Here is a 20519-nt window from a genome sequence, read left to right on the forward strand (position 1 = left end):
AAGGAAGTATACTTTGCATTATCATATACTAAAGCAACTGATGTGAAGTCATCAGCTTCTATATACAAGTAGACTAGTTGTGAAGATACTTCGTGTTCAAACTTTATTTTGTCAACCATCATTATATAGAAGAAGACTCTACAGTGCTACACAGAAGATATTACAATTCCATGAGACTATTTTTGGAGCCAGCATCAGCAATGAAGCACTCACTTAACCTCAACAAGTATAGCTACATTCATTTATCCAACACCTGAGAAATCGCCATTTTAAAATGACCTTCTGCTCAACAGCTGCAGACTATTCTAAAACCAGTGTACAGAACACCATGACAGAATGTTAATTCCTTGGTCCACTGCTATTTTGAAATATTTCCACAACTGCTCGATTGTTAATGCCTTGTAAAGTTGTGAAAGTGTTATTTGAGTCCAAATATGCTGGTTTCATATCTAGAAAATATAAGGAGCAGAATGAGAGGAATAAATTAGTATGTTGATTTTATTCTTGTGGTGTTATAACTCGACACACTTTCATAAACTCATGTTTTCTATGATTACTCATTCTCGATTTTCAAAATTCTAAACCGCAAGGCAATAATTAAAAAAAAAAAAAAAGCTATTTCTTGGAAAACACAAAATTAAAAACAATTAAAATACATTCATTAACAGTAACAAGCAAAGCAGATTGTCTAGAAAGGAATAACAAAAACATGTATTAAATTTATTACCTGATTTGGTCCCAGAGAGATCAAAATCATCTAAATCATCCAAAGTTATCTCTTGGCAAGTTTTAACATTTCCCTTATACAAGCAGAGATTTGGGCTTCTTTTGTTGCTAGTTTCAAGATTTTCTATGAGTTCTGTATTTAATGTTGATGTCCGTGATTGCCTAAACATTAAAAATCATTTTCAACCAAGCAGTTATTTCTTAATAATGCTTCACTTCATATAATATTCTTGGAAAAGGATGTGCACAAAAGATAATATCTACACTTAAAGACATATCAACAATTTGATGGTAGTGTTATACTTCTTCCTGAAAAAAATATTCCCAACATTTTCTAGAGTTTATAGTATAAGCTCTTTGATGGCTTGGTTGGCCAAATGGTTAGTGTACCACTCTCCTACCAACAGGTTGTTCGTTGGTTCGAATCTCACTATGAGCATGGATATTTGTGATTGTCTGTAGGTGAACAAACATGAAACTTGCAAAAAAAAGTTCCATGTTTGTTCTCAAATGCAGGGTTTCCAAACTATATAAAACATAATAATAATAAATGAAAAATACAAAAAATATATAAAATTTAAAAAATAGAAAAAAAATACTTTGTTCACCCACAACATGAATGTATTATAGGCTTATAAAAAAACTTTCATGGATGGAAACCACACACACAGATATATATATATATATATATATATATATATAGTGAACGCAGAAGGTGTCAAAGTCTTGCAAGATGACTTAGATAGATTGGAGTTCTGGACTAAGGAGAATGGATGTCAATTTAATGTGACAAAATGTAAGGTTATGCATTTCGGAGTGAAAAGATTAGCAGCAGTATACCACATTGGCGGAACTGTACTCCAAGAGATTGATGAGGGCAGGGACTTGGGAGTGTTGGTGGATAGGGAGATGAAGTTTAGGGGGCACATTGCGAAAGTAGCTAAATCAGCTCATCAACTCACTTGGTTACTGAAGAATAGTTTGACAAGCAGAGACAAGCAAGTTATTGTTCCTCTGTATCGAGCCTTGATAAGACCCCATCTTGACTACTGTGCCCAGATTTGGTCACCTCGGTTCCTTCTTGATGGGGAGGAGGTGGAGAGGATCCAGAGGCGAGTGACTAAGATGATAACAGGTCTATGGAATGAACCATATGAGAACAGGTTGAAGATTTGTGGGTTGCAGAAACTAGTTGATAGGCGGAAAAGGGGAGATATGATTGAGACATTCAAATTGCTAAAAGGATTCTATAGGATTAATTCAGATGATATTTTTGAGATCAGGACTGGTGGTGGGAGAACTAGGGGACACCCATGGAAGCTGGGCAAGAGCGTGGTTAGCAGGGGTGTTAGAGCTGGGTTCTTTACTTTTAGAGTGGTAAATGAGTGGAATAAGCTGCCAGAGTCTGTTGTGGGTGCTATGACAGTGAGCAAGTTCAAGGCAAGGTATGATAGATACTGTGAGAATGTTGAACAGTTGTGTGAACATGATGTTTAGGGCCTCCCTCGATGAGTCTAATTAGGACTCCTGGAGTAGCCCGTAATAATAATAATAATAATATATATCTATATATATATAGATATCTATATATATATACAGATATATATATATAATATGCAGCAAAAGAAAAATGGTATGAGCCACACTAATATGCATATCGTTTGTTTTGTCCTTGAGCCTAAGTGAAATCAGCTTCTCTCTCTGTAATGTCATTCTCCATATTTTCAGTAAATGGAATCTCATGTGATTGATAACATTCGGGTGCCATGGACTGTTAAACAAGGGACAGCTTGCTTGCTTGCTTAAAATATTTACCACAGGAGCGAGATTCTTTTTACTGGTATCTCTTAATCCAGTAGTGATATTCTGATCAGAAGAATGTGAGCTTACAGAGATTGTACCATCATTGGAAATTTGTACACTGGAAAAGACCAAATTATTATGCAAATTCAAATGAAACAGGAGAGACCTTTAAGAGAGAAACCTACTTGATATGAAAACTGAATTATCCATCTACCAAGATTTGGAAATTTGAATCCTTGCTTTGAATGTGTCACCATTTTGTTTGTGCTTGATATTATATATATACATATATGCAAAACTTTGAAAATGATGGCAGTGTTTTTTCCAGTGAAATATTAGATAATTTTCTCCATTGATAACAGACATGAAAATATACAAAGCATAATATAATCCTATGATCCAATTCATTTATTTATTGTGATTTAGAAACAGCTCTCTAATTATATCATGTTTATTATATAGTTAATAGGTGACAATTAGGTTATAATGAAGTTTAAAATTGATGCTTTTTCAAGTAAATTCTTTCCATTCCTATTTGAGATGGTATTTAAACTATATAAGTAACTATTAATTAGAAGAAACACACGTATAAACCACAGTGAAAATTATTTAATTGTAAATATTTCATCCTAAGTATCTTAGGACATCATCAGTACAGTATTTAAACAAAAATTAGGAATAACATACAGTTAGGGCGCATGATTACAGTAGAATCTCATGAAAACGTGCATAACGTGCTAAAGTAGTAATAAAAAAAAAAATAAAAAAAAACACGTTAATTATTTAACACAGTTTTGTATGATAATTTCCCATACTTTAGGAATAGTAAGAACGTCGTTGCGGTTTAGGTTTGGTCTGTGTAGTAGGTCTTCAGAACTTTCTTTGTATAAACGTTCATGTTTAAATAAAGATCTATGTAAAAGTTTAGCCTTTTCCCAATGGATCCTATGGTTTGGATTTTCAATTCCGTGTTGAGAGAGGCCAGATTTCTGCGGTTTAAGAAGACGAATGTGGTCTTGATGTTCCGAGATGCGTTTCTGAACAGACCTACCTGTCTGTCCAAAGTAAAATAATCTGCATGAGCATGGAATCTCATAAACACCAGGTAACATCAAGGGTGAGAATTTGTACTTAGGAGAAGGTAATAAGTTGTAAATTTGGTTGATAGGTTTGTAAGTAGTGGCAAAATTGTATTTCTTCATAATTTTAGAAAGACATTCTGAGATGCCTTTAACGTAAGGTATGGGAATCCTATGCACTTCTTCCTGTCTGGTTTGATGTACGCAGAAGTGACTGATGATTTTTCGAGTTGTTTTGGGATTATATCCATTTAGGATGGCTGTATTTTTGATAACTTCTAATTCCTAGTTTAAAGATTCTTCAGAGGAGCAGAATTTGTGTGCTCTGGAAACTAGTGATTTAATAACGCCAGATTTCTGAGATGGATGATGAGCAGAAGAATTGTGAATGTAGCGACCTGAGAATGTAGGCTTGCGAAAGACGGAAGTGGCGATGGAACCGTCTGCTTTTCTTTTGATGTGTAAATCCAAAAAAGAGATACCCTGTGGAGATTCTTTTTCTAACGTAAAGTTGATGCGATGATGAAGAAGGTTAATTTTATCTAGAAACAGTTGTAATTCAGGTTCGGGATGATTCCATACTGCAAATACGTCATCAATATATCTTAGCCAAATTTTTGGTTTGGGTTCAAAAGTGAATATTTTTTCCTCAAGGTGTTCTAGAAACAAATTTGATAGGTTTGGTGATAAAGGCGATCCCATTGCTGTTCCTTCCTCTTGCTTGTAAATTTGACCTTCCCAGGTGAAGTAACCTGATGCAATAACAAACTTGAACAATTCAACTATATCAGACGGAAATTTTTCAGTTAGTAATTCTATTGTTTCTTTATGGGGAATGTTAGTGAAGAGGGAGACAATGTCGAAGCTGATTAACAAGTCAGTTTTTGATAGTTGAATGTCTTTAATTTTTGTGTGAAACTCAGTAGAATTTTTGATTGAAGAGACTGAGTGGCCTATGTGAAGGCGGAGAAGGTTAGATAAGAATCTTGATAACTTGTACGTTGGACAGCCGATACAGTCTACGACAGGTCTAAGTGGAACATTAGTTTTGTGTAGCTTAGGTAAGCCATAAATTCTAGGAGGTCTTGCATGGTATGTCTTAAGTTTTTTGATTGTTTCTTCATCTAAGGAGGAAGTTTCATTAAGTAGCTTATTTAATTTTCTGAGTTGACGATTCGTAGGATCAAAATCCAATTTGGAGTAAGTATTACGATCTCGAAGAAGTAAATAAATTTTTCGGTCATATGAATTGGTATTGAGAACCACAGTGGTATTTCCTTTATCAGCTCTAGTAATAATTAAATTTTTGTTACGTTTTAAGGAAATAATAGCTTTCAATTCCGACGGTGGGATATTTAATTCTGAAGGTTTGGCATTGTAGATCACTTTAGCTACTTCGAAACAAAGTTTGTTGGCTTCAATACTGGAGAGATGCTTGATGTTTCTTTCTATATTATGTATAAAGTCTAAATATGGGAAACACTTTGGTGAAATTGCAAATTTATGGCCTCTTGCCAGAACATTTAATTCATCTTTTGTTAGTTGACGGTTAGATAAATTGACTACCCATTTTTCCGTTGGTAATTTGTTAGTGATCTTTTTTGATCGATTTAATAGATTAAGGTATTTAATATGTAGAGCACTATTGCTTTTATCAAAAGCTTTTTTTCCCGAATTCTTTGAGACAGTTATAATTAATTGTAGCAATTCTTGATTTAACGTATTTGACAAATCTGTTTCTAGTTCTGTAATATTTAAATTGTTTGTTGCTAGTTCATGCTTATACACTCGTAACTGATTGAGTAGTAAGGAATGACTTGCTTTTTGATAGATTTTATGGGCGCCTGGAGATTTGATGGTTTCTTTCAGTTTTGCAAAGGTTGGAATAAGATTATCACGTCTGCACTTTTTTAAAAAAGATATTCTAGCTCGTAGTTTACCCTGTTTCAGTTGCAGTTTTCCTAGTAAGTTTGTCTTCTGCGCTGTCATTTCCCCGTGAAGAAATAAAACTTTTTTAAATAACGAAACCTGTAGTGCGTTCATAATTAGAAGAAACACACGTATAAACCACAGTGAAAATTATTTAATTGTAAATATTTCATCCTAAGTATCTTAGGACATCATCAGTACAGTATTTAAACAAAAATTAGGAATAACATAAATACATACAGGCGCATGATTACAATAGAATCTCATGAAACGTGCATGACGTGCTAAAGTAGTACAAAAAAAAAAAAAAAAAAAAAAACGTTAATTATTTAACACAGTTTTGTATGATAATTTCCCATACTTTAGGAATAGTAAGAACATCGTTGCGGTTTAGGTTTGGTCTGTGTAGTAGGGCTTCAGAACTTTCTTTGTATAAACGTTCATGTTTAAATAAAGATCTATGTAAAAGTTTAGCCTTTTCCCAATGGATCCTATGGTTTGGATTTTCAATTCCGTGTTGAGAGAGGCCAGATTTCAGCGGTTTAAGAAGACGAATGTGGTCTTGATGTTCCGAGATGCATTTGTGAACAGACCTACCTGTTCAGAAACGCATCAAGACCACATTCGTCTTCTTAAACCGCAGAAATCTGGCCTCTCTCAACACGGAATTGAAAATCCAAACCATAGGATCCATTGGGAAAAGGCTAAACTTTTACATCGATCTTTATTTAAACATGAACGTTTATACAAAGTTCTGAAGCCCTACTACACAGACCAAACCTAAACCGCAACGACGTTCTTACTATTACTAAAGTATGGGAAATTATCATACAAAACTGTGTTAAATAATTAACGGTTTTTTTTTTTTTTTTTTTTATTACTACTTTAGCACGTTATGCACGTTTTCATGAGATTCTATTGTAATCATGCGCCCTAACTGTATGTTATTCCTAATTTTTGTTTAAATACTGTACTGATGATGTCCTAAGATACTTAGGATGAAATATTTACAATTAAATAATTTTCACTGTGGTTTATACATGTGTTTCTTCTAATTATGAACGCACCACAGGTTTCGTTATTTAAAAAAGTTTTATACCTTCACGGGGAAATGACAGCGCAGAAGACAAACTTACTAGGAAAACTGCAACTAAAACAGGGTTAGCTACGAGCTAGAATATCTTTTTTAAAAAAGTGCAGACGTGATAATCTTATTCCAACCTTTGCAAAACTGAAAGAAACGATCAAATCTCCAGGCGCCCATAAAATCTATCAAAAAGCAAGTCATTCCTTACTGCTCAATCAGTTACGAGTGTCTAAGCATGAACTAGCAACAAACAATTTAAATATTACAGAACTAGAAACAGATTTATCAAATACGTTAAATCAAGAATTGCTACAATTAATTATAATTGTCTCAAAGAATTCGGGGAAAAAAGCTTTTGATAAAAGCAATAGTGCTCTACATATTAAATACCTTAATCTATTAAATCGATCAAAAAAGATCACTAACAAATTACCAACGGAAAAATGGGTAGTCAATTTATCTAACCGTCAACTAACAAAAGATGAATTAAATGTTCTAGCAAGAGGCCATAAATTTGCGATTTCACCAAAGTGTTTCCCATATTTAGACTTTATACATAATATAGAAAGAAACATCAAGCATCTCTCCAATATTGAAGCCAACAAACTTTGTTTCGAAGTAGCTAAATGATCTACAATGCCAAACCTTCAGAATTAAATATCCCACCGTCGGAATTGAAAGCTATTATTTCCTTAAAACGTAACAAAAATTTAATCATTACTAGAGCTGATAAAGGAAATACCACTGTGGTTCTCGATACCAATTCATAACTGTCTTAAATAATTAACGTTTTTTTTTTTTTTTTTTTTTTTTTTTTTTACTACTTTAGCACGTTATGCACGTTTTCATGAGATTCTATCGTAATCATGCACCCTAACTGTATGTTATTCCTAATTTTTGTTTAAATACTGTACTGATGATGTCCTAAGATACTTAGGATGAAATATTTACAATTAAATAATTTTCACTGTGGTTTATACGTGTGTTTCTTCTAATTATGAACGCACCACAGGTTTCGTTACTTAAATAAGTAACTATTGTAATGTTTTCAAACAAATTCAGAAGGAAAAAGATCTTTCTTCTGAATTATTAAAAATGAATAATTGTCAGTGTGCTTAGGCTCATCCTCTACATTTTGCTTCCTTATATACTAGTTAAATTACATTTCAATTTCTGTTCAAAGTATTAATTGTATATTAAATGCCATTTTGATTCTAAAAATTATCATATATATATATATATATGCAAATGTAAAAAAGTGCTTCCATTGTTAACATCACTTAAATTTGATTTTAAGTTTTGAAATTATAAAAAGAGTGGATGTTAAGATGGGAAAAATGAGAGGTCATCCCTGGAAGTGGTATATGTAATGAAGAAGGGTGTGAGGAGTAGATTTTTTACGCAGAGAGTTGTTAGTGAGTGGAATGCGTTGCCTGAGTGCATTGTGAGTGCAGGTAGTATAAATAAATTCAAAGCTCATTATGAGAGATATGTTACTGGCAGTGCCAGATTACCAAATAGGCAGAGTAGGCAACAGCCTATGGGTCCAGCGACAACGGATCAAAATAATATTGATTTGATCTTGAAAGAACATTACAATCAAGCTTTCTTAAATTGTTTCCAAAAGATAGAAAAAATGAATTAACTCAAAGAAATGAAAACTTTACATTAAAGGCTCTATAGAGAAATACCATATTAATGTAATGTAATGTACCCATTAACAACTTAAAGTACTAAAACAATAGACATCAAGGTTCACATTACAGTTTGTTTCTTAAAAGCTCATTTTCTGTCAGCTGTCAGTTGTGGGGGGGGGGGGCGAGATTTCGACTGCCTAGGAGCCTCCACAGGGTTTAATCCAGCACTGGTTGCTGGTTGAGTAGACCTCCCACAACAAGTCCATTGACCCCATGAAGGTTACAATTTACTAATAATTCCCTGAGCATAGTTCAGCAAGACATGGGTTGGGAACAGCCTTCATTAAGTGCTTCAGTCAACTGCTGCACACAGAAAGCTCTGTTTGTCCATACAAGTCTTCTCAGATGACAGCAATCTCGTTCCTGACAGACTTTTTAGGACCACAATTACATCTCTTAGACAAGCAATAATGGTTATTTTTCCAATGATTAAACACCAGGGATAGCTCACCTTTTGAGAAACCAGTCAGCTCTGCTATTTTCAAAATCATGACTCCAGCTAAACAGGCACCCACAATAAGCCTTTTATCAAACTCCGAGAGATCCTTTGTTTTTCCCATTATGATCAAGACTATTGACAATTACTGACCAAGAACATACTTAAATAGTTGTCTAGAGTATGCGGTGACACACATGATCAAGTATTTTGCATATACATTGTGTAAGTGATGTTTATGTACAATTGCAATAAAGGTTTCTAATTCAGTGGCTGGTATGTGTATATACTAGTAAAAATTTTACCATTTTACTAGTATATACTAGTAAAATGGTGTATCAGCATATAATTAAATAATCCAGATAGAGATAGCTGTAGAACATGTGAAGTTCTCTGATATAAGGCATTATATCAGAGAATATCAGCCTCTGATATAAAGATTTCAGACAGTGGATGAATGAACAAGGCCTTGCAAAATAAGGAAACAGTAACAAAGTTTGAGGATAAAGATCCATCTATCATCATAAGTAACAAAGCATTGCAAATATTAACAGCAGAAAGGATGAGAAGAATTTTGTATAAAACATGCACATGTCACTCACTTTGTCACTTCAGTGAATATGAGCAGAATCCATACCAGGAATCATTTATTTATTGAGATGTTTCTACATAATGTAGAAGTTAAATATGATTTTCTCCCATTACTTTACAAACAACTGAAATGAGAGAAAGTGGATGGGGTTTGATTGTAAGGATTTATTGCCCTTCTTAGGAATGGGTTGAATATGGCCTAATTTCCATACTGCAGGACAGGTAGACACTAACAGAATAACATACAACTGGAGCAAACATTTGTTGGCTGGCTGGCCAAGTGGATAACATAATTACACTCCAACCAACAAGCCATGTGCTCAAATCACACAGTGGCATAGATATTTGTGAATGCCTTAGACGGTGCATTAAATTCACTGCTGGAGTAAGACCACCAACTGGTTATCTAAATCAGGTGTTTTTTTTTTTTTTTTTTTAATTATCTAAACTTGAAGTGCTAATACACAGAGTTCTAATGTATGATACATTTCTACCCTTTTATGGGAAAATTTACATAAAACCCTTTAGAACAATGGTGTAACATCCAAGAGAGTTTTCAATATTCACATTTTGTACAAAATTCTTCTCATCCTTTTCTGCTGTTAAATCAAAGGAAACATTGTGTATTGCATGTGTGGAATGATAGGAGAACACTTACCTGGATCATCTATAACTGGTAATTAATTTACGGAATTAACAACGCATATAAAGTAAATTAATTAAAGATAACTTTAATGAATCACTTCTATATTTCGACAATGTCACATTGTCATCTTCAGGAACATAAAGATATGGTATGTGCACTACAGGAACTAACAAAGCAAATGAGGCAGAAATTAAGACACTAATTTTGTTCCTAAAGTCCTAATGGTGCCCTCTTGCGGGCTAATTTGGTAGTCTTGGCCGTTGGGCTGAAGTTCTCATAATGAAAGTCTCCCAAATTTGGGGCAGTTTCATGCACCCGAATTTGTTGAGGTTAGGAACGTTTTTTAGAGCTGCTGAAGATTGCTGCTGAATCTTCAGCAGCTCTAAAAAACGTTCCTAACCTCAACAAATTCGGGTGCATGAAACTGCCCCAAATTTGGGAGACTTTCATTATGAGAACTTCAGCCCAACAGCCAAGACTACCAAATTAGCCCGCAAGAGGGCACCATTAGGACTTTAGGAACAAAATTAGTGTCTTAATTTCTGCCTCATTTGCTTTGTTAGTTCCTGTAGTGCACATACCATATCTTTATGTTCCTGAAGATGACAATGTGACATTGTCGAAATATAGAAGTGATTCATTAAAGTTATCTTTAATTAATTTACTTTATATGCGTTGTTAATTCCGTAAATTAATTACCAGTTATGTCTAACCAACGTATAAGTCTTACCACTAGAATCATGGATCATCTATGCAAGAATTTGAAATAAAGTTGCATCAATACCCATATAAAAAGCAACAGAACAAAATGGTTCTGTTTCAAAATAATGCAACAGAACCATTCGAGTGCAAAACAACAGAAGCATGGCTGGAAAAAAGTTATGGCCAAAGTTAAGGGATCAGAAAGCATAAATGGCATTCAGACATCAGAAGTTAGTGCTTTTACCCCTTTAAAATAAGTTCTAGAGGTTAGGCTATAATCCATCAGTAATTAGCACCAAGGGTAGGATAGGATTAAATAATCCAGAAATGATGCTCTAGAGATAAAACAATGTTGGTTGGAGAGTCGATATACTAACCACTTTAAGCCATCTGCCTTTATATGGAGATTTAATGAATGGGAGATGGAGATTTTGATGAAAGCTAATTGTAATATGCCCTTGCAATTAGCATTCATCAAAATAAAATTGCAATATACTAGTTCTTCTACTGTACAGCCTTAGCAAAATTTTGGAGAAACGTGGCTTAGATAAAGCACAAAAATTTAAATTGGAATAGAATTAACACTTCAAAAAAATAAATAAATAAATAAAATAAATAATAATAAATGAACTAATAATAATTTTAGATATTCAGTAAGTGTTTGGATAAGAATACAGGAAAAGACAATTTTAACAGGGAAATAAAGCAGATAAGTGAAGATGGACTATGTAGCTATGTCAGTAGCTACACAGTGGTTAGTGCTTAGGGTTATCTGGTATTCTACCAGACATGAACAATTTGTGTAAGATCACTGGTAATAGCAAAGTCTGGGCATCTCACAACCTACTGGATCAGCGTAATAAAAAAACAAAATAGTTTGACCATTAAAAATCTCCAAGGAAGATGACTTCACTATTAAGAAAGTTGCATCACAGAAACTCAACATCAAAACAGAAATCAAATCAGAATGGATTGTGGTTAAGAGAATGAAAGGGAGAGCAAATGACAAATAGTGTGTACACACACACACACACAACTAGATCACAACCTATGTTAGTATACACACAGTAGGCTAAGTAAACTGCTTTGGTTAACTGTTGACCCTAGTCTGAGAGCTCTGCTGACAAAAAAAAAAAAGTCATAAATCCTTAGGTAAAATTAATCAGCAACTATCAGTTTCATATAATCTTTAATTATTATTATTATTATTAGACACCTCCAGGGAGTCCAAAGACTCATCGAGGGAGGGCACCTGCTCTACAACTTTGTCTCCGCAACTCAATCCACCAACTGACTACAACTACACCAATGCATCTACCGCTGACCACCACCGCAGTATTTCCAAAGACAATCACAAATATCCATGCCTACGGCAGGATTCGAACCTGCAGCCTTTTGGTGACATAATCTCCATACATTAAGTTCTGTTTGTTGTATGACAAATAATGTATCATTATCAAATTAAATTTCTATTCTTTCTAGTATCCAATGTGTGGGTTATACCTGCTGGAAAAATTGTTGGATGTCTTTTTCTAACTGCTGTGTGGATCGTAGATGAGCTATCCCAATCCTTGAGACTTCCAAAGCTGTCAATTCTGTTGAGAAGACTGGATTGGTGGATAAACATTTCATAGGCTTCTTTGAATTGATGTTGTAACAGGATGTAGTGCAATGTAAGGACTTGGCACCTTTCTAATCAATCCTGTTGTTAATATTTAATGAATTATCCTATAATAGGCTGCGCCATTGTTAATATTTAATGAATTTATCCTATATACTGCGCCATTATTATTTATAATGTGTATTATAAATAATATTTCATTTACTAACAATTATTTTTATTTTTGACTCCGAGTGTCCCTATATGTTATTATATTTGCACAAAGAGTTCACTCCAATTGGTGCAATGACTTTAACTCACTCTTTCAGAATCCAACTAATCATTGACTCAATACCAAGTACAAAATAAACACATTTAATAAAACTTAAAACAACATATATACACTTCTAGTAAAAATACATAACTACAATTACAGATTATATGGATCCAAGGCCTTATTTAAAAATATAAACTTACTCTTAAGACAAAACACCTTTTTTTTACAATCACAAAAAAAATGTTCATAGTCTTATTCTCTTCCTGTTAAGGCTCTTTCCAGAAGTTACAAGGTTCTGTACTTCATTTTTCAGGATCCCTTTAAAATTCTTTTTTACTGCCTCACACAAAACAAAATCAAGTTCCTTGCTACTTGAATATATCTTGGCCAGTTTATAAAAACTTAGTTTCAAGATTTCCCTTTTCTTTACTTATTCCTTTTTGAAACATATTATTTCCACTATTCCTTTTTCGGAATACAATATGAAATTTCCTTTTAACTGCCGCACACAAAAAAAATCAAGTTCCTCCCAACTTGAATATTCCTCGGCCAGTTTATAAAACTTAGTTTCAAGATTTCCTTTTTCTTCTGTACTTATTCCTTCTTGAAACATATTATTTCCACTATTCCTTTTTCGGAATACAATATAAAATTTCCTTTTAACTGCCGCACACAAAAAATCAAGTTCCTCCCAACTTGAATATTCCTCGGCCAGTGTTCTAAAAACTTTCCGAACGCTCTCCTGTTTACCACTGTAACTTGGATACGCAACGCTTTTCTTGTCAGCTGTCAAACAAACATCAAGTTCACTCCGGGAGCATGCGCACTTCAACAACGTCAGAAACTACGCATTGTAATAATACGGCTGACTCGCTGTATCCACCAGCGCTGAAGAAAGTCTTTCACAAACACAAAATTCAACATTAAAAAATACAACAAACTTTCTTATAAATAATACAAATAATCAATTAAGTAAGTACTTCAATATTTTTACTTCCTTACATATTACTTCTAACATAATATTTTCATAACGAGCACATCGCAAGTGCAGACACTGCGTGTATGAAAACAAAAACTAACAAGCAAAATTAATACGTAAAAATATTCAGAATTTTTAATATGATTATTTTTACACTGTGACATATCTAGAATATCTCTATCTTCTGTTTTCATTTCACCTTTATCATCTCTGATTACTTTTACAGTACTCTTTGCTCCATTTCTATGCTTCTTCAATGGTCTCCAGAATATTTTGCTACCTTCCTGATATTTATTTTCTATTTTCTTACCAAAGTCTTCCCATGACTTTTGTTGGCTTGTTTTTACACACACCGTTTCACTTTCCAACATTTTTCTCTGTATTCTATATTCGCAAGCTGACTTATTGCAAAACTTTTTGTTCTCTTCTATTCCATCACTGCCTCTTTAACTTCCTGAGTTCACCACGGAGTTCTGCGTTTTCTATCCTTTCAGACAGCCTGACCACATGAATCTCTATCTAAATCAGCCAATGTTTTCTTCAGGATTTGCAAATGAATCTCCTAGGTTTGATTCTTGTTTTCAAACTCTATTTAATTTTTTCTTGAATATTTTAGTCTGGAAATTTGAGATTTAGCCAACCAAACTGTATTTTTGTTGGTTTACATCATAATGCAAAATGATGGTACGACATGGCATATAATAGTAGAATATGGTAAAAGGAAAATCTTCCAGTCTTCCAGATTAGTACCACGCACATATGTGGTGATTATCACACGTTACTTCACTCTCAATGCTGTTCATTTCCATCTCCAATATGCAAAACATTACCTATCTTTTCTTAACAGAAACTGAAATTTCATCATCTTCGAGTACTGTTCATTTCATTTTTCCCACTTACACGGTGCTCTTATCTCACTGGCAGTATTCATGCATGTATTCACTGATATACAACATCAGATTTATTGTAAATAATTACAGAGACAAACCACAATGTCAACAATGTTAGAGAACAACTTACTTTAATTATATTAAAATAAAATTTAACATTTTGACCTTTACATCAAGGTTATCTTCAGCAATAGATATATACACACACTAAAGATTATAGTCACTTGTGTGTATAGATATATACACACAAGTGACATCAGTATACCCTACAGTGGGCTATATATAACTGTTTTGTCAACCGTTGACCCTAGCATGACTGGTGACAAAAAGAACAAAAAAAAAAGTCATAAATACATTGATAAAACTAATCAGCAGCTACTAGTTTCCTATAATCTTGATACTTTAAGTTCTATTTGTTGTCTGAGAACCACCAGACATTATCAAATTAAATTTCTATTCTTCCTAATATCCAATATATGGGTTATTGATGCTTGAAAAATTGCTGAGGATCTTTTTCTTATTCCTGTGTGGGCTGTAGATGAGCCGTCCTTGAGACTTTTAAGCTGATACTTTTCTTCAGAAGATTGGGTTTATGGATAAGCAGGCATCTTTGAATTCAACATCATCAAATTCCTGACATGTACCCTCAAGGGATGTACAGGATATGATAGTACTACATGAAAAACTTACATCACCACTAACTTCCTATCTACAATTTTCCTCCAAATCAATCTATTATCTGTCAAGAACTCCAACATCATCAGATCTTATATTTCTGTCTTCTAAGGCACTTTTTTACTGTATCAATCCACCTATATCTGGGTCTTCCTCTGAGTCTTTTTCCTGCCAACCTGGCAGAGAACACTTGTTTTGCTAATCATTCCTCTTCCATTCTGTTTAGGTGACCATACCACCTGAGATTAGCTCTGGAAATCTTAGGTGGATGTTAATAATGTCAAGTTCTTTCCTGATATCCTCATTTTTAATATGATATTGCAATCTGTTCTTGCCCCTATCTTTCTCTCTAGTCTTTGGTCAAGTGTTTTCTTTTTTCTAACCCAGCTCTCAGATCCAGTTAAAATTGGTTTGAACTTGGTTTGGTCTTGTATACAGCTAATTTAGTGTTTTGACTAATTTCTCTTTTATTCCATATAAATTTATTCAACTGACTTCCTACCATACCAGCTTTGTTGATTCTGTTGTCTATTTCCATATTTAATTTACCATCTTCACGAAAAATCGTGCCAAAGTAGCTGAAATGTTTTATTTGTCTATAGGTTCTCCATTCAAATTCATTGATATTTTCAATGCTTCTGCCTATTTTCATTGTCTTTGTCTTGTTATTGCTGACCTTCATACCATATCTATTACAACAGTTATTCAATTTAGTCGGGAAATCTTGTAGGACTTGTACTGGATTTATTTAATTTTTAGAAGTATAACATCATATACATAAAGTAAAGAGATGAGATTAACATTTCCAATTATGCTATCAGGTTTGATAGCATAATTGGAAATGCTTCTTTAATTGGAAATGCAGATTTAACATTAAACCATATTCTTGTACTTCCTTCAATTCTAACTGCTGATTACAACTGAAATAAAGGCTAAGTATTGCTTGATATAATGCCCCATAGACACCACACAATTGTAGTGTTTTGAATAGCTTTTTTCTTGGCACCTTGTCATATGCCTTTTCCAGACCTACAAAACTTAAATATAGATCTTTGTTATATTCCCATAATTTCTCTCTTTTTTTTTTATGTTGAGTCCATACATGAGAGGTTGCTAATCAACCTATAGTACATTAGTACTGTGTATGGGTGGTGGGTTGGGAAAGAAGGTACATGTTTACATTTGATTTAAAAGTTTGTATATTGTATTCCTTGGGAAATGTATTGGGGGAAGACTGTTCCATAGCACAGCAGCTGCAGGGATGAAGGAGGAGAAGAAACTTGTTCTGAGGGTTTCAAGGGATGATGTGAAGGGATGTTGAGCAGCAGCAGCAGCTGCACATGTTCCAATGAGTTTAGTGCTATGTGGGGGAATTACTGATGCTATTTCAGATAAACATTTTCCATGGAAATATTTGTAGAATACACATAGCGCAGAGACCGATCATCTGTGTGAAAGTGGGGGGAGTGAGTTGGTAAGAAATGGGTCATTAATAAGTCTGATTGCTCTCCTCTGTATTGAGTCAAGCATTTTGAGGGAGCATTGGGACCCCAACACCATATGTGAGAGCAGTATTCAATGGTTGGGTAGATTTGTGATTTGTATAAGGTTAACAGCTGTTCAGGGGTGAAGTAATATCTGGAACGAAAGAAAAATCCTAGTTTTTTAGAAGGATACAATGACTGTGATGTGTTTATGTCATTAGAGGCTTGATGTCAGGGTAATTCCAAGAAGAGAAATCTCAAATTATCTGGAAATTTGGGTGTTATCAAAAATAATACTGGGAGAAGATGGTTCTTTTTATGAGAAATAAGACAATACCGGGTTGTATTAGCATTGAAATTGACAGGTTATCTGAACCCCAATGGAGGATGGCTTAAGGATCAGAATTGAGAGCAGTAGTGGTTGATGTTCTGTAGGTTGAGGTGAGTTGTGTGGAGTAACATTTATCAAAAGAAAGGGAGGAGTGCAATGTGTTGTCGCCTGCAAAACTGTGTATTGGGTTGGAGGTCAACCCAATATACATAGTGTGCGTCGAGACAGAAAGCTGGCAATCCAACTACAGAGGTCTTGAGATAGACCAAAAGATGGCAGCTTGCTTAGTAAGCCCCTCTGCCAGACCCAGTCAAACACCCTGGAGATATCAAATGCAACCGCTTGAGATTCGCCAAACTTCTCCACTGCATTTGTCTAGAAATAGGTGACATATGTGAGCAGATTTCCTGTTGATTGACAGCGATAGAATCCATACTGGTGGTCATTTATTAGATGGGTACCTTCAAGGTAGTGTAGGAGTTGGGAATTGATTATTTTTTTTTCCATTACTTTAGACAGGACTGAGGTGAGCGAGATGCCGCGGTAGCTGGACGGCAGTGACTTGTCGCCCTTCTTGGGAATGGGTTGAATATGGGCCAATTTCCAGACTGTGGGATAGATACCAGTGGTGTATGACAGTGTATATAGGCGACAGGAGACTATTCTGCATCTAATTTGGACAGTATTTTACTGACCTCTTTCTGGCAAAAGGATATAGTGAACATTGTATGTTGGGCATCTGGAATGGTTGGGGAACATTTGCCATTGTCAATTATGCATGCAATGGAAGCAAAGTGTGAGGCCAGGAGATTGGCCTTTTCTGTAGATAATGATGCAATAGAGCCATCAGGGTATGATATGGGTGGGAATATTGTTGATCAGAAGTTATGACCAATTGCTTTGGCGAGAGACCAAAAGGCTCCGCTGCCAGTTGGACAGACTGCTAATTTCCTGCTTGTTTTGTCGAGAAGTGAAAATCTGATCCTGACATCCTCTATTTGGCCTGAATCCAGCTTGTTCTTCACCAAGTTCCCTTCCACAATCCTTCTCAAGTATACTTGCATAAATCTTATCAGGAACACTTAGTAGGGAAATATCTCTAATTCTCATATTCAGTTTTATTTCCCTTTTTGTATAATACATCTTTGCATCTTTGAATTTATAAAAGTCAATATCAAACTAATCAATCCTAAGGCACATTTGAAGTGCATGGTCAGAAAGCATGCTTTTCCATAATGTTGGAACTTAATGTATCCATCACCTTTTTTTTTTTTTTGTTCTGAGAGTGGGTATACACAGATCTGGGTATACACTTGTGTGTTCAAGGGAAGGAATGAAATCCTTAGAAGAGTTGAGCATACTTTTTTTTATTTTTGTTATTATTTGTACTATACACTTACTATAATCTTTTTTATTTTTGATTGTATTTTTGTAAAAGAGTCTGCAGAATGTTTTCTTGTTGTAGCTATTTTTTATGAATGTTTTGTTTATTATTTCAAGCTCATATTTCAGAGTCTGATCATCATAACAAATTATTAGACCACTGTTTTTGAGAGTGCTAACGATACCTAGTTTTTGTGTAAGGTGGTGACATGGGTATTTGTGTATGTATTGGCCCATGTGTGTGTAGGTTTATAGTAAACAGTGAAGAATAGACAGCCTGAGAGAAGACATGTAATAAGTGTATTCAGAAAAGGAAGTGTGATTGTTTTTCCATTTCATTTTCATCTGTCGTTTCTTTAGATGGCTGAGAAAATTGTTTAGTTTGGTGGATGTGGAACTAAATGGTGAAAACATTGCAAACATATCTTAGCCAAATTCTGGATTTTAAGGTTGCTGAATCTAGAGCTCGCTGCTCAAAATGTTCTGCACAAGTTAGCTACGGGAAGGGATGAGGGGCATGTGGCCCATATTATTATTACTAATAATGCTACAATTGTTCTTAACCGAACAACTTGTCTTGGAAAAATTAACCAACTGATATTTAACAATAAACAAATCAACCGGTGAACTATAATCCAACAGAATGCATTAAAAAGAAAACAACAGAAATGCTGAAGTCAGTAACCACGTGGTCAACAGAAACTATTAAAAGCTGTTCCTGCACTATGTATGCATCCCAGGATTTATGGCCTTCCAAAAATATACAAATAATGTACCAATATGGCTGATTGTTGAAAGAATCTACAATCCTAATTATCACTTAGCCAAGAAACTAGCAGCAGCATTCAAAGAGCTTACAGGTCATTCCCCTCCTACATAAAAAATACACAGCACCCCAGTTGAGTTTTAACAACTATTCATTTTTTTGTCTTTCAAAAAGAAATAAAAATAAACTTCTGAACCTTAAAGGAGATAAAAGAACAGAAGAAAGTGAAGATGACTGATTTATGTTATGACTTTTAGAGGAAACTGAAATTGAAAGTGATTTTTGCAATACTTTAAAGGAAACACTGTAGTGTTCAAATTAAGGATTTCAGATCTAGAATTTTATTTCTAACTATCTGGAAACAAAACTACTTTAATTCATTGTCAGTTGTCCATAATCAAATAACTTGACAGTGAATGAGATGATGTTTTAAAATAAAAAAGTATAAATTATGCGAAGAAAATAATATATTTTGAATGCAATTAGAATAAGGCTTCAAGTTCACTCACCACTTGTCTCTGATTAACTTGCCTGTGGTAAGTGGGCAAGTGGATTTCTGGAGCCATGTATATGACTGCTTATAAATGTCATTAAATTACATGCATCTACAAGTAAAATAAAATAAAAGAGTGATTTGCTATATAATGGTGGTCTGGAACCTGATGTGTCATATGACTGGGGTCAGCCTGTATACATAAATATATACATGATTCACATTATGAAGGAAAATGGCATTAAACCAAATATCAAAATCTGAGATACTAAACTCAGCTCTAATTTATACGGATGATATGTTATACTCAAATCAACTGTCTTCTGGATCCTTTTAACTACACTGAATAACTACTATAACAAATGTAATGCATGAAAATTAGCAACAAAAATGATCGCCTATTAAAATAAGCTAGATTACAGAAAGCATCAACTGTATTCTCAATGGAGAACCTATAAAACAAGTAAAAACATTTCAGCTATTTAAGAATCATTTTAGTAAAAATGTGACAAATTAAAAAAAAAAAAAAAGGCTGTGTGATGGAGGTGCCAGCTAAATAGATTTACATGGAATAAGAGAGAAATTACCTAAAGCATTCAAACAGCAATATTCATTCAAACCTTGCAAAAAGACTATTTTTGCACCAAATTTAACTTATGGAGCTGAAAAGTTAGGTTAGTCAAACAAAAAAAAAATTCTCTTTAGTTTCCAAATCTGGATCCATTATTATTACATAAGTATCTCCATGGAGTTGGAAGACCCACACTAATCTTTATATAAATGATACCAATTGTACCTCTCCTTAAACTTGTTCACTGTCAGGGCATTCAGAATTCACAACTAATTCTGGCAATCCATTCTACTCACACTCCAAGCAAAAAATCTAGTCCACACATCCTGACTAAACATACTCTTACACAATTTCCAGGGGTCACCTCTAGTTCT

At 34.2% G+C, this 20519-nt stretch overlaps 1 protein-coding gene across 2 annotated transcripts in view; it reads right to left on the reverse strand.

Moving 5' to 3' along the window:
• Window positions 1-20519, reverse strand: part of LOC150100573 (recQ-like DNA helicase Blm) — a 317833-nt gene that overhangs the window by 255427 nt on the left and 41887 nt on the right. For both annotated transcript variants that reach the window (XM_090401345.1, XM_090401343.1), the window contains one exon: window positions 728-888. In XM_090401345.1, the coding sequence (XP_090257471.1) occupies window positions 728-888 (161 nt within the window). The remainder of the gene's footprint in view (window positions 1-727; window positions 889-20519) is intronic.

This window comes from Typopeltis vanoorti, chromosome 12, assembly GCF_054136105.1.
Source record: "Typopeltis vanoorti isolate ZY-2024b chromosome 12, IOZ_Tvanoo_1.0, whole genome shotgun sequence".
Classification (NCBI taxonomy): Eukaryota; Metazoa; Arthropoda; class Arachnida; order Uropygi; family Thelyphonidae; genus Typopeltis; species Typopeltis vanoorti.